Source organism: Hirundo rustica, chromosome 4 (assembly GCF_015227805.2).
Source record: "Hirundo rustica isolate bHirRus1 chromosome 4, bHirRus1.pri.v3, whole genome shotgun sequence".
Classification (NCBI taxonomy): Eukaryota; Metazoa; Chordata; class Aves; order Passeriformes; family Hirundinidae; genus Hirundo; species Hirundo rustica.
The window spans coordinates 37,148,461-37,164,218 of record NC_053453.1 but is presented as its reverse complement, the minus strand read 5'-3'; the positions used below and the strand labels follow the sequence as shown (position 1 = coordinate 37,164,218).

Here is a 15,758-nt window from a genome sequence, read left to right as displayed (position 1 = left end):
GATGCATTGGCATGTATATATGTCAACACAAAAGAAGATTCATACTGCAGCTTTCTCTAGCAGGTATGTTATTCTGTGACTAAAAAGATTTTTATTTCCTCTGCTATCACCTCAGCTTTCAAAACTCCCATCAGTACTGATAAAACATAACCCAGCTGTGAATTTTACTGGTTTTATTTATTAAAATTGTGTTTTCTTTACACAACCATGTTTAAAAGTGAAATAGCAATGGCAGACTCATAAGAATTTTTGTTTGCAGTTAACAGCAGACTAAATATGCAAATTATTTCAACTGCATTTTTCATCATGGCTCCAGTTTGCACGTAGGCCTCAGTATATGTTCTACAAAAATAATTTTACATGTCATCAGGTAACTCTGTATATATGTATGTGTGTGTGTGTACGTGTATCTATATTATCTCTAGATCTATATAGATATATAGATATATGTATTAACTTCTACATATATATATACAGTCATTTCTAACTTTCTCCCCTCTGAGCACGGTGTCTATGGTGACATGCACACAAACAAATATTTACACATTTAAGAGGAAAAAAGCATCCTTAGGCATTTCAGGCTTTAAAAAGCTCCTTCGTTTGAAGGCTTTACAACATCACATAAAGTTACCGTATGCTGGCTGTTGAAAATATGTAGACTACATAAAATTCATAGTGAATAAAAACCCCAAGAGTTTGTAATTGTAACTGGCTGCAGTCAAATCCTGTGTACTTCATAAACCATGCTTCAGTGTAGCTACATGTACATGTTAAAATACATGCCATGTCTATCTTAATTATCTATCACAAGCTATTACTGCTGTCCCTTTGGACCCAATTATGAATGGGCTTTTGACTCAACAGTGATCTAATTCTTGTTAATTAAAGTAACTGCATTGAATTCACCATGGATTTTGGGATGAAATAATGACTACAAATCTTTTCTTCAGTTGCATGTATTCTGTTCAGTTGTACCTATATCTGCTGTTCTTGCTGATCTTGGGCGCCCACCTAAATATCACCATGGGGCTCCTCAAAAGAGAAAATCTGACAATAGAATACTTTAACTCTGTTAAGTGAAACACTTTATTTGTCATAACATTTTATATGAGAGATAATTACCTTTCCCTCTTCTAGTCATATATGCCTCAAATAACAGTTATCACTGTTCAAATGCAAATGAACCAAAGCTTGAAAATTGCTATGTTTAAATAAAGAGTAATTAGGAAGAAAGTTAATAACCCTAGGTCACTTACAGTACGTGACTGGGGAACAGTTCAAATCGTGGCAATAATATCAGAGTAAGAGGCAAAAGGAAGAAAGGCAGGAAGGACAGACAGATGGATAGAGTGAGTGGAAGAAAGGAAGAACTAGGGGAAGAAAAAGAGGAAGACTGTATCTCTTACATTGAAGATATTGTAGTTTTCTGTACGGTCCAGCAATTTATCCAGAGGATAAAGAGCTCGGCTGGCAGCATGCCAAGGCAGGAAATCTTTTTCCTCTGAAAGGTACCTCATAATCTCCAAAGGAATATTCTGAGGCAAATAACCAGCTCTACACAATAAAAAAAGTTAGTATTAAATTAGTTTTCAGAAGACATTCACAATTGGGCATAAACAACTTCTTTTTTTCCCCCCCATATGAAATTAAAACGAAAACCATGATCACCTCATCACATTTTAATGACATAAAAATCAACCTGATTAAAAAATAGTAACTTGCAGTCTCTCGCAACACATGGACACATACTGACTTGATGAAGTAAGGTATGAACACGCCTGAAAGAAAACCAGACAAGCTATCCCTACTTTGAAAGGATTCCTGTGGCGATGAAAAACATAAATGAAGAAGCAACTGCCTTCAAGGAAAGAAAATCAAAAAATATACAAAACAAAACAAAGGCGTTGCTTTGTTGATTTGTACGATAGAAAGCTGACCGCATAAAATCAACAACCCAAGGCATTTTGCTTAAGAAAACATTTCCACTGACCATTGGCAATTGAAAAAACTAGTGCTGAAGAAGAAGCTTTAGTTTTACAGTTATTCTCTTCACTCTTTTCCCTCTCCTTTAGAACTGTCTTGTCTTCTATCCATCTTTAAGCCACTTCGGAAGGACTTATCCAGTGACATCACTTTGGTTCAGGATGTTCCAGCACTTTGCATAAAAATTACGGAGTTTTTTCAGCTGTTTATAAATCAACCAGCTAAAATTTTGTCCAGTTTTTTGCAATCATAAAAGACCTACCCCTGCATGGGAAAGAATGTAAGGAATGTACAGGAAGGGTTCTGAAATAATAGCATTACACGTAAAATGCAATACAGACACAAGCATTTGAAAGTTACTTTAAAAACCAAATACAGAAAATGACAAGCTTTAGCTTTTGCTCTCACTTTCTTTTTCAGACTAGCACTTTTTCTTAACTATCCAGATTACAGAAAAAAAGTGCAACCCTGTGGATGTGAACTTTCCAGAAACACATTGCCTACTCTTCTCCTGATGCAGGTGTCCAAATCCAAAAGGAGTTAACAATCTGCCTAGAGAGGAGATAATGATTCTCTTTTCATCAAACAGTTAAAATCAGCAAGGTAGATTCCACAAAGTTCAGTTTAACAGGCTACAGTATGATATAGTTTTGCAGACTAGTTTTTCTCCTTCACTGCAAATGTTCCTTTCATTTCCATCAATGTGGAGGAAATGCAAACATACAGCAAACAAAATTACACACATTAGTACAGAAATAAACCATTGCATACCTGTTAATATAAAATTTTATCTCTGCTGTAATAGCATGTACAAACTGTCTTGCTGCTTGAAATAGTTTGTCTCACAATGTACACCACATCATGCAGGCCTTCATTTTTTACACTCTCTATTGGAAGAACTACACTCTGTTCCCTTCATGTTCTCAGGAAAGAAGTGAGTTCATGTAACAGATTCCAAAAGGATCTATCTCACTCTCCAGTCTGCTTCATGCCATTTGCGTCCACATTTTATTAGCTCTGTTTTCAACTCTGATTCCAGCACATACTCAAGCATGAAAAACAAAATCACCTGGGGAGTCCTCTGTGCCAGCTGAGGAACTGAGCAGATATGAAATGAAAGTGGTAAAGCTTTTAGAGTAGGCAGTGGACAAAGTCAAATGCATCTGAAGACAGAAGGTTACTCCATTTAATAGGTCTTGTTTCTGAAGCAGCAGACTATCATTAATGTAAGTTCTATGCCTTAATACTTTGTAAAGGTTTCTAAACACAATTAATGGAGCCAGAAGCATGCTGGACTGACTGCAGTTAAAAATCTCAGAGATAATGTTAGCAAAGAGGTAAACTAGCTTTAAGTTGCATATATATAATTAGTTTCTAATAGAATTTGTGATTATTTTTACTGTCATGAAAAAATGTGGAGTAAGGAACTAGAGAAATAGCTCTAGGAAACATGCTGCTTAAGGAATAAACAGATTAATATTTATTATAGTCGCACTAATGGTCATTTAAGCTCATGTTTTGAAATTAGATCTACCTATACTAAATGCAAACAGACTATTTCTTTTTAAGCTTAACCTCTCCATAAAGACACTTAAGAAGTGAACTCAGAGATCGAGCTCTTATTCCTGAGCTCAGAGCTTCCTGATGAGTTTCAAAATGATGGTTCTTGGATGATGATACTCACTCATCCTGCTCACAACGGCTGTTAGTATCACTGCTTCTAACTTCCAAATTTATCAGACTATTCAATTATGCCTGTCTCACTCCCTCTCACTTTTCTTATTGTTTCCCTAAGATTATTGTGCAACTTACACAAACAGATTGTGGCAAAGTTAGATTTTTTTCCTGTTTACTCCGGACCCTCCTTCTCTTTCTGGTTATGACTCTAGAAGAAGCTTATGCTCAGTATCATCAGAATCACCCCCTCAACCACAGATCAACCAATCCATCACAAGAGAAGGGATGGGGATGAAGGGAGATTCTTGAGGGTGAAGGGAGATGAAGTATTCCTGGGGATGGAGGGAGATTCTTGTCATTATCATATAAAGGATAACAAATTCATCACTTCAGATCATGGTTTAGAGGAAAAGTGGATATGGTTGCTACAATTAATGTTAAACTCTTCTGCCAGCACATGCTGGGCAGTACAGATGCTAAGATTGACCTCTGAGAGAACTTAAGCAGAGACGTATCTCAAATCCTCTTACAGTGGCAGTTAAGACAGCAGCCTTCTGGAAGAAAACGTAAGTGCTTCAGAAACATTACCTTGGCAGGATGTTCTATGTATTATACACTTTTATTTCATGGATGCCCACAGAAAATCATGATAGCCCTATTCTTTCATCCTAGTTGCTAAGCCATGTTTATAAACATTTTACTCCAAATACACTGCACTCCTAGACTATTTGGCATTAAATAGTTTCTGTCAAAAGGTAGTATGTACATTTGTACATTTATTGTTTCACCTATTTGTATAAAACGTGACATATAATGTGGATGTTATAAATTATGAACTATATACTGCAGTTTTAATACCCTAAAAAAAAATTAAAATTAAAAAAAAAAAAAAAAAAAAAATTAGCAAGGGTAAGGCCAAACACTAAGGCTGCTAATTTTTTACACTCATAGTTGCCTCTCACCTTAAACCACAAAAGACATAAACCATGAACCATAAAATTCATAAGAAGCCCTAAAATCCATATCACAGATCTAGGACCTGTGTGAAGTGTCCCGGGAGGTAGCATGACCACCATGACAACCAGGTCAGCAGAAAACAGAACCTCAGTAAAGCAGAGTGACTGATGGTGTGCTATGCTCTAATATTCTGCATCTTCACAAAGCACAACTGGTTTCTTAACTTTTGTATTTTAGGACAATCACACTCTTTTAGTTCACACCAAAAAGCTTGTCCAGTGTTAAGAGTGACTTCAACTCCTCCTTCCCAGGGAATATTGCATTCAGCAAGATGCACTGGGCTCACTTGAACAGTGGCAAACCAGACAAAGGGTGCTGGCATGATTCTAGGATTCTCCTTCACTAGCCCAGAAGAACTAGGTTCAAAGATGGTTAGATAGGATCTGGTCAGCAAAAGCATTTATGGAGGAGGACAGTAACCAAAATGAGGAAAGAAGGCAGAACAGAGAATGAGTCTGAGTATCTCTGAGAACTCTGTCAAAAAACACAGATCTGTGGAAATGCTGAACAGAAATGTGTCACAATTATTGTAACAATAATAAGAAAACTAAAAGTAGCAACCTTCCCATCAAAAGCAAAATTGTAAAATAATTTCCCATGTCATATCATTGCCTAGAAATGCTCACTCAAAGGTACTACAGAGAGTATGTTTAGTTCACACTCTACACGTGCAGCTTGACTTATTACTTTCTCTTTCAAGGTCAGTGACAGAAATCCTTATTTTTCTTGCTCCTTTTTAGCCATCAATCATATTGCTATCTTTAAGTCCAGCAAAATTACTATCAGATATTGCCTGTCAAAGTCTGAATGCATGAGAGACTAAAAGACAAGGTTCTTTTCTAGCCTAGCCATCTTGGAGGAAAATTGAAATATTGTCTGTCACTAGGGGAAGAACTGATTATGAGCTATACTGAAAGCAGGTAACAAGTATAAACACCACAGAAATACCGTGATGTCCGACCTTATGCCTAGTCTGAAACAGACACAGTTTTCTCTAGGTATGTCTCCAGTAGCCACCTGAGAATCTTAGCCAAGCATGTTATCTCTTTCTTAAAAAATTCTGCAGAATTTGGCAAGTATCGTAACATAAAATAGTTAAATCAAACAGTGTTGATGCATAAACAGTGGCTGAAAGCATACTGATGTTCAGGTAAAACATTTTTCAAAGGCAAAAAGTTTACAAAACTTCATCTATGCTATCCGGAATTTAAAAAGCCTTAAGAACTCACCTAGTGTCTCCCTACCCAAAGCAGGTTCATACCAGCACCATTCCTAACAGAAATTTGTTTTGTTTATATAGGCCTCTACCAATGGATATCCTAGGAACACTACTATTTCAGTACTGCTCTGCCAAGAGGAGATAAGAATGTTGTAGCTCTGATCTTTTGCCCCGTAAATATTAATAGAAGACTACCAACAGATCCAGTTTGTGTTATATATAAAATGATCTGTTGTTTACATATCTTCAGTATAAACTACAAAAAGCAGACATCCCTCTTTATAGTGTTTCAGATTAGAGAGTTTTGTTTTGACATCATGGGTCATACAGAAAGCAGTCTAGACGTAAAACAGCCTCTACAAGCCCTCTCTAAGCTATACTGAGTCATTTCAAACACGACTACAAAAGCAAAATTTAAGCAAAAAGATCACATCTGAGATGCTTCTTTGCTTTATCAATTTTTACGTAACTGTCCAAACCTACCATTTTACCACCATGTCAATCATTCTGCAGCTACCACTACATGGGAAACCATGTGTTAGAAACACAGCACCACCTGAGTTTTGACATATTACCCGTGTTCCTGATTTCACAGCTGCCTGCCAAACTGAAGAGGAGAAGAGGAGAACAGGAACATGGACTGGCAAAAAGATCTGGTTTAGTTATGAGACAAATTATCTCTAGACAAACATCCTGGTTCAGCAGGTTTTTCATGCTGAAGGAGACGGCTGATGAACTGTATTGAAAATGTGATCTATCATTTTTATGAAAGGACAGAGGTGGAAAAAGATTTTCCAGAAGTTATATATAAGTATTATGTGGTTTATGATATCATATCATATCATAAGCACCAATACTTAGCAAGGCACTATCCTGCTTACGCTGAAGAAGTTGCTACAGTAGTCATTGCTACAGAGAAAAGAGGCAATGAACAGAAAAAGAAAGTACTGAACACGGTAATGAAATATCCCTCACAAAGAATTCCCAATAAAAATCTCATGGCAATCAAAAATAATCTTTAAATTACATGAGCTTTTAATGAGTCAGACAAAAGCAGAAGATCTAGATTATATTATGAAACATCAGTGTGTATTCAACTGCATTCTGACCTTGATTTGTTCTTTTCACTGAGCCACTGAACTTATGGACAGATCCCAGCACATTCATTTTCCCCTTAGGGACAAAGTACCAAATGGTAGTGTAATTGCCAAGGGAAAATTATTACTCTGTTCTGAATTATCTCTATCATAAATCCAGCACCAGTCAAACAGATTCTGTCACAAAAATGACAGGGTTGGTGTACAGTGATGAGAGTCCCACATACAAGGGCACCATAAATCCTTTCGTCCCACCACCCAACAAAGGCATTATAAGTCATGTGTTTAAATCAAAATTAGAAAATCCAAGCTGGCAGCAAACTGGTCTGCATCACAGAAACAATGGAAATGAGGTGATTTACTTGCTGCTAGTTTAAAATCCACCCTGCTTCATCTGTTTCGTAGAAATGTGTAAAACATGACTAGCTTTTTTTCTGAGTAATTTTGAAGGGCTAAATGCAGCTCTTCAGAACACAGATGGGCAACTCAGATTAACATCAGTTCTATTTCTGTGCATATGCAATATATGAATAATTAGACTATACTCATTAACTCCCAGAGAAAGTTTAAAGTAAGCTAGGATTCTTAACAATTGATTCATTCTTTTACCTTAACAATCAAGTGTGTGGATTAGAATAACTCACAGAGAAACTTGGTACCAATGAATATATATATAACTGTATCTGCTTTTTTCATTTTTTCAGGACCTATCAAGGACTGGTGTCTCTACCAATGGAGTCAGGATATTCTTTCCCACAGCCCTTTAACAGCAATTCCTTGATAGCTGAGTAAAAACATAAATGTTGAATCCTGACGTTAAAAATAGCTTTGAGCAAGGTGACCCATACAACTGGAAAATTAACTCTTGTAGTCACAGATTTCCCCTTTAACTCCTGCAAGGCTAGAAGTCAACGATTAAAAACTTAGGATGACTGGCATGCATGTTCAACCACAGAAGCTGCAGACAGAATGTTTTATCATAGAAAACTAATGGACAATCTGTAAAAAAGGCCCTGTGATCTCCAGTATCAAAGAATAATCTACCTCATCCTTCCCTCCCAGGACTGGGCTGTCTTCATATAAGGACCATGTAAGGACTTTATTTTTCTAAGATGCCAAAGTGACTTGATGGAGGCATTATGATCTGTACCTGTATGGTATGTATGGTGTGGATGTATGGACTTCCATGCTAACAGGAGAGGAATGCATATGTGTTTTTTGATGAATACAACAGCAAGTTTTTGCTTACAAGATCATTTTAAGAACTACTTGCAATTAGCATTTAATCTCTCCAACATTAAAGATTCAGAAGTAAGAGAGTTTAAAGTGAAGCCTTCTTCTTATGTTTTCTCACATGCAAAATATTTAAGGACTCTTCAAGTGACATTCAACTCCACACAAGAGCATTTGAAGCATCCTACAAAGAACAGTTCAAATTCAATGTAATTATCAGAGTATTATGTGTCTTAAATTATCCTGCACAGTTTTAGAGTTGCCACATAAGCAACGACTAATATTAGTATGAATTACTCACCTCTGTTGAAAACAGGAGAAAACCTCAAATCTAACCCCTCTATGCTTGTAAAAAAACCCCTGTCAAACTGTAGCTCACATTCTCTCTTTTCCCCTTCTTTCCCATATGAAAGAAAAACGAATTAAAAAGGAGTAATACAAGAAAAAAAGGAAAAATCTTACTGCTAAAAATTAAGGCTATGCAGTAAGGTATGCATGTTTTTCAACATCATGAAACCATGACTTTTGAGAAGAATGCAACTCACAGAGTTAAATTAAGTAAAGAAATTCAAATGTATTTCAGGGGCTAATAGACATCCATTTCAGATGACTTGATTATTTGAAGTGTTATTTATTCTCTTTCTTGGTGATTTTTGTAGGGAATGGTAGAATGAAACAGCTATTCACTAAGTTGTCAACAGGTGATGGTACCTATGAAAGCATGTTTGAGCAGAATCAAAATTGAGTTAGTTTACTATTATGCACACTACTTTTTCATCACTCCCTGTTTACCTGGTCTAAGGTTTATAATTTGCAAATCAGTCAGTCAAGTGAAATGCCTGTTCAAAAGCTAGAAACTTCATATGGATAGCACAGAATTCCGATCTTGAGAACACACACATACGATCCAAATTTTGTTTGCAAGAATATCTACAGAATCAGATATTCCTTTTCTAAAGGCAATTTCCAATAAACATATTTATAATAAAAAGATTTTCTGAAATTCTCTCAAACCCTCACCTATTCTCTTATCTCCATTTTGCAGAGAGGAAGAAGACACAAGCAATTTAAGTGATTTTACTAAGATCACCTAGGAAGGGTACAGCAGATACAGCATGCCAGGTTTTTTCAGTCCCTGTGCCTTAGTCCTTCCAGACATTTATTACTTGATTTCTGGGTAGAGGAAAACACACTTCTAGCCAGATAGGAAGGAGCTAATCTATTACAACATTCCAGCAGACAGCGCATACATGGACAAAGACCAGACCTCCTCTAGACAACAACCCTGGTCAACAGCAATCAGGTAAGCTCAAAAAGTAGGATCATTTCTGAGAAGCAACGGTGCAGTGAGGTCAAGACAGCAGACAAAGCAGCGAGTAGCCTGTGATAACAAACTTCTTTCTTTATGTCAATGAGGCATGAGAATTGTCTTTTATGGCTAGAAAAGTTGGTTCATGCCTTTATTCATATACCCTTTGCTGATGCTAGGGAAGTCGAGGTGTTTAGATCAGCACCCCCAGCTTCTCCGAGTGGCTTGTTTTTGCTACCTTAACCAATGTAGTGTAGCCTTCCCCACAAGACTAGACGGCTGCCGAAGGTAAAGGAAGAGTCCTGACTCCCTGACTTCGGGTGGGATAGTTCTGCTTTTATTCATATGTCCTGCTCAGCTTCAGAGACCCCACCCGATGGAGAGCCGAGGCCAGAGAGTGCTGGCCTCTCCCCCATCGTGGCTTTTTCCCCCAGGGGGCAGGGCCATAGGCGAGACCCAGAGGCCTCGCCCAATCAGTGATAAAACAGGATTAGGTTACATCTCAGTGAGGGGGATGGGCATTGCTGGGCAGGGACAGATAGAAAAGAACATTACGAATATAAACCCAATTAATGCTTTACGACAATGTAGAAGAAGGATCTTTTGCTCTCTATATTAGTCCTGTCAGACACACAGAAAGGAAAGTAATCGGGTTCCGGGGTAAGGGGTCAAAAAGGCTGCTTGTTTTGAGAGGACAGTTGAGTGACATAGGGATTAGGGCTGATCAGGCAGCTGTGGGGAAGAAAAAGGGCTACAGAAGATGAAGTCCCAGGTAATGGATGTATGCTTGCTATGACAGGATAGGGCCCCCAAAGAAAGCCACAGGTTTTGAGGCTCTACAAAGACTTCCCCCTGCCCGACCAACACAGATTCCTCAAGTCATATTTGCAGCTCTTAGCTCTGTTTCCAGTATTCAAAGTTGCAAAGAAGTCTTCAGCAAGCTCTGCTCATGAACTCCTCTTCTTGTTTAACCTCAAACTCAAGTATTTTTTGAAGCATAATTCAAGACCTGGTTCAATTAATGCTCCCAAAACAAATTGCAGAGACTGTTCCCTTCCCCTCTCATTACACAGCAGCCCCTGGCAGCTGTACTGCAACAAGGATACATCCATACCAAGCTGACTTCAGAGATCAGCTTGAACTCTGAGACTATGTGGTAAAAAGACAGTGAGTTAACAACAATTAACTAAAAATAACTCTGCCACTCCCTTGAAACTAGAGTCAAGTCTTCCTGGCAGTTTATTCTGGGTTTGGCCAAGAATAGAGTTGATGTAGTTTACAGGATAAAACAATTACTGCTATAATTAGTCATAACTACCATTAATAATTTAGGCAAATTTTGCTCGGATATGACTACACCAAGACCTTCCCTCTGCACTAAACAGATCTACAGAGTTAGTTTTTAGTACATGCTGAAGAGTCTTCAACTTCTTCCCTGACTCTCGGCAGGTATTTCTATCTTTCTAGATGCTCTTGCAGCACCAATGCTTCCCTGGAATGTGTTGTACAATTTACTTTACTGCCTTTAGCTATGTAACAGGATCAGATGCAGAAGTGATACATACTACAAAAGCAGAATTTACTTTTAGTGTGCTTAATTGCAGGAATTGCTTTGATTCCTCTTGCTATGAACACATTTCAGTCAGCTGAAATATGAATCTCCACGTAAAGCAGATACCAAAGCAGTGATATGTCACAGAACATAGGGACTGATGTGTAACATATGGAATGTATGATGGCTACCTTAAAATACTTGTAACTTTCTATTTTCTCTGAAAAAGCCCAGCTGCTTTGGCCCACTGAGAGAGTATTTATGTCAAAAGAAACCAAACAGCTTCTATTGAAAACCATATCTAAATCAATTGCTAGTGAACCATCACCAAAATTTGCCTGACGGTGAATGGGAATTACTACGGCAACTGCTGAAATAATTCAGATGAGGACTCATTTATTATAATAGTAAATCTATACCGCTATTAATCAAGCATGATACAAAGTATTGATCTAATACTACTCCCTTAGCTGGTACTCAGAGGCGTTAATTAAGGGAGCTGCATAACACATCTCGTTTTTTTCTGAGTTGAACTCTTAGAAAATGCAATCAGGAGTAAAGACAAAGGCTAGAGTAAAACTGCAGTTTACTAATTTAAATGGATCCTATATGACTGTTTCTGAATAGCCCAACCAACCAAAGTCAACAACCCTGAATGCGGCTGTTAAAGCTTTGAAGCATTTTGAAGTACATTAATTGTGCTGAGAATTTCTATCTTTGTCACTTACTTATTATCTAGCCCCAGCATTTTACATGGACCCTCAAATCCCTTGACTTCTCCCAACATTAGACTGAACAGGACTTGAAGTAACACAAACAAATGTAACATCAAACCAATTAGCCCACATAGGTTAGAAGACTTCAAATGCTACAAGAAAGGAAATCTGAATCCCTGTGAAGGAAAACAGCAATGAAGATCGTTTCAACTCCATAATTTAGTTTTGCTATGCATGTATTTCCACCAGAAATTTCAAGGAAACATTTTTCCAATTTAGCAGCAATAATTCTGGATTTTATATGGAAGTATATGAACAGTATGCTTACAAGATAACTCTCAGTTTCCAGAAATAAGAACATTATGTGGGGTGGTGCCGCCTCAGCTGAATGGATAAAATGGTTTTTTTGCCTCAGTGTCAAGACTCCACAGCCAGGAATTAATTTTTTAAGAAACAATAAAATAGGAGGTTCTAAAGACATGATTTTCCAGATGCAAAAGGCTGTACTTGATTAAGCAAGACTTACTTTTTAAATTAATTCCTCTCTACAAGCTGGTGGGAAAGTAATCTGGAGTCAGCATTAGTTTACTTCAGTATTTTACTTCTGGAATCAGTCTTGGAGTCAAATGCACCAGCTACTAAAAGATAAATGTGTGTCAAGGGAGATAATTTGGATTTATACATCGAAAAGTAGGTTGGTACTGCCTTTTCGCTTGCCCTCAGACTTGGGTTTTATAGAGTCAGCAGAACTCACAGCTTGGAAAGAAACAAGCCACCAAGAATTGTTTAACAGCGGGAAAACAATCATCCCGACTCCTCATGTATCTATTTGCACCAGAACCCTAGTTTTGGTATAGTGTAGGAAATTCTGATAGAGAAAAACACTTACGAAGGCCATCTGCAGCATGGAAGTCACTTAGCTCACAGAAAATTTTGAAGGTACCATTTTTTTTCTTGTTGCCCATTTCTGATACAGCTCTCCATACTTGTGAAGCCTACAAGAAGAGGCAAGCTTCATTTGAAGAGACTATAGCTCAATCTGCCCCTAATCTGTGCATGGTAATGGACAGCACTCCTACACAGTCATCCATCATTGGCACCTAAGAACCAATGACACCACTTCATGCTTCCCCATTTGGTGCTTACAGAAGTAGAAACAACAATAGCTATTTTAGATGACAGTAAAAGAGATATTCACAGTCACATCTGATTCAACACTGATTAACATTAAACATAAACCAGACCTATTCCTTTCAGATAATACTAGATTAAGTCAACCAGTTTAATGAGGGAAATCTTTTATGAAGATTTAGAGCCCATCAAGGAAGAACCAGGGGTGACACAACACTTCTAACATTGAGTCATTTATCTTACGTGGTTAATTGGTTTTGAGAGGTCAGGTGCATGATTCTCTCCATTAACTGTCAGTGAACTACAAGGTGAGAATGTCAGATTTACAGGTCTACCTTTGGGATGCCTAAAGTAAATTGGGAGGCATCCCACCTCACATAGTCACTAACTGACCCCTTATCCTAAGGAAAGAGAAAGATGTGAGAAATTGTCTTACGAAACAGTGCGACCTTTGTTATTCATTGCGACGCTGCTTATTGGAACTACCTGATCTTACCTCTGCTCTGTTTAAGCTTACAAGAGAACCATGGTTCTGTTTGTCTTCTCTTGGCTTCTGGGCCTTCTCAGTCAATGTTTACCAGTACCATTAACTAGAACCAATATATTTTTAAATTCTACTGAAACTTCATACAAAAAAAAAAGACGAAGAATCTTCAAGAAGAAGGAAGAGGGAGTGTTAAGGTGCTGTTTTTGCTCAAGAACATGGGATATGAATTGCCATAAGTTATGTTGTGCCAAGGCTACAGTTTTTCAGATCTTAAGGGGATGTGCATGCACTACAGCCAAGAATTAGGCTTAAAAATCTGAAAAACAAACAAGCTGTAACTTTGTTTTGTTGTCATTATTCCACTCTCTGTTGTTGTTATTCATTGATATTGATGTTGTATTAACCAAAACACAGCAAGAATGAAGATGAACAAATGTATTTCCATATACAATGGAAAAAAATAATTAAAAAATTAAAACCTATAGAGCTTAAAATGTTGTTTATTTTCAAGAAATCACTATGCTGGACAGTAAAAGGAAAATAAACATTTCAGAGGAATTAAATCAAACACACCTTAAAAAAATAAAATTTTTTGCCATTCCAAAACCATTTATATGAGTACTTTTTTTCATTTTTCTCCAGATCTAAATATTATTAAATTTTACTGAAGAGAAGAGCTGCACTCGTTCTACAAACAAAATCAATTAGCAGTATAATGACAGAGAAATAATCATTTTAGGACAGACAATATTATAATAGCGGAAAAATCAAGTCAAAACATTTTGGTATTATCTGTATCAAGTTCAAGAGCACACTAGTAAGTACTTCAGAACTTGCTAAGAAGGACCAGGTATTTTGAAGAAATACTGCCTCCACAGCACAGTAAAAAGAACTGTTTACATTAGAAGTAATTTTTGAAAGTACCACCAGGAATTTAAGAAATTGTGTTTTAATTTATGCATTATTTTAGCACTAAAAATAATAGCTAGGGATGAAAATTAAAGTATGTATTCTACAGTTCTCTTCCCTCTCTCAAAACATGCATGTTTATAGTGGTAGACAAGAAGAAAATACATCATTGCAACTAGGGACCAAAACTGAGAACTGAATTACAGTTAGAAACAGCCAGTCTTCTCAGAAATCAGATCTGAACTACCAATTACTACTTCTATGTCTGGTCAATAAGGTTACTCACCTTCTCTCATGTCACAGTCAGAGACAAGTGTACACATTTAATCTCCCCATCACGTAACGTCATACGGGCAGGGAGAAATGCTCGCTGTGCATCCGACACAAGGCTGAACCTGCACAGCACCCATGAGACAGGTAACATCCAACTATGGTACTGCTCCAAAATAAAGTGGGACAACTTTCTGCACTGTGCCTTGCAGCCAAGGGAGGGAAAGCTAAGCTGCTTTTAGGCTGATGGTGGCCTTTTGAACAGTGACTTCTTCAGAAAATTGAAAGTGTCTGTGTTACTCTGATAGCCCTCAGAGCTTGTTATAGGAACACTGCTGTGTCACATCAAAGCATCAGACATGGCAGGATAAGCTGCATCACACTGCAGCATCAGGGTTCAATTCCCATTGCCTGTCCCGGGCAAGAGCTTTTCCAACTGCTTTCTTATTTCAAGAAGTTCTGATGCTTTGACATCAAGGACAGCCCTCAACACTCTGCTAGGAGTCTCTCAACGCCTTTCTAGTCCTATTCATCATAAACGAACATAGCAAGTATTAGACCTACTCCTGGTCTCTTTTTTTTGTCTGGGAGAAGGGGAATGAAAATAAAAAACACCAAGCTTTTCCTAAAAAGTTACCATACTGTCAGCCAGCCAATCAGAATAACTTAAGCATCACTAGATTGGTTCAGGGTTTTTATAATAGGAAGACAATAGATTAATAATATAACAACATTAAGATGAACAAGAAATATACCCTATATGGCAAGTTCAGCCGGGTCCACACATCTTATTGCTACTCTTGAACTACAAACCATGATTCTACTGTTTGCAAACTGATCCTTCCCCTAATCAGACTGGCTTATGAGGCACACACTCAAGGGAGCACTACTGACAGGACTCCAGAAACAGGAGTCTAGCTACAAATCCCTACTGGAAGAATATTTCCTCTTAAGTGATATCCATGTATGCGCATACATTTATAGGTCCACTACTTTTTTCCACGGTGCATGAAGATCAAATGCAGCAGCAGTCTGCTGCAGATCATCATTACGAAAACAAAGTCAAGTTTCTATAATGTGAAATCCTGCGAAAGACTTCACAAAGCTCTACAGTAACCTCTGAAAAAGGTGCCAGATCTAGTATCCCCAAGTATCTCC

At 37.5% G+C, this 15,758-nt stretch overlaps 1 protein-coding gene across 1 annotated transcript in view; it reads right to left on the bottom strand.

Moving 5' to 3' along the window:
- TRHDE (thyrotropin releasing hormone degrading enzyme) overlaps positions 1–15,758 on the bottom strand; it is a 201,484-nt gene that overhangs the window by 13,465 nt on the left and 172,261 nt on the right. The window contains exon 13 of the mRNA XM_040062731.1: positions 1,407–1,554. Coding sequence (XP_039918665.1) covers positions 1,407–1,554 — 148 coding nt within the window. The remainder of the gene's footprint in view (positions 1–1,406; positions 1,555–15,758) is intronic.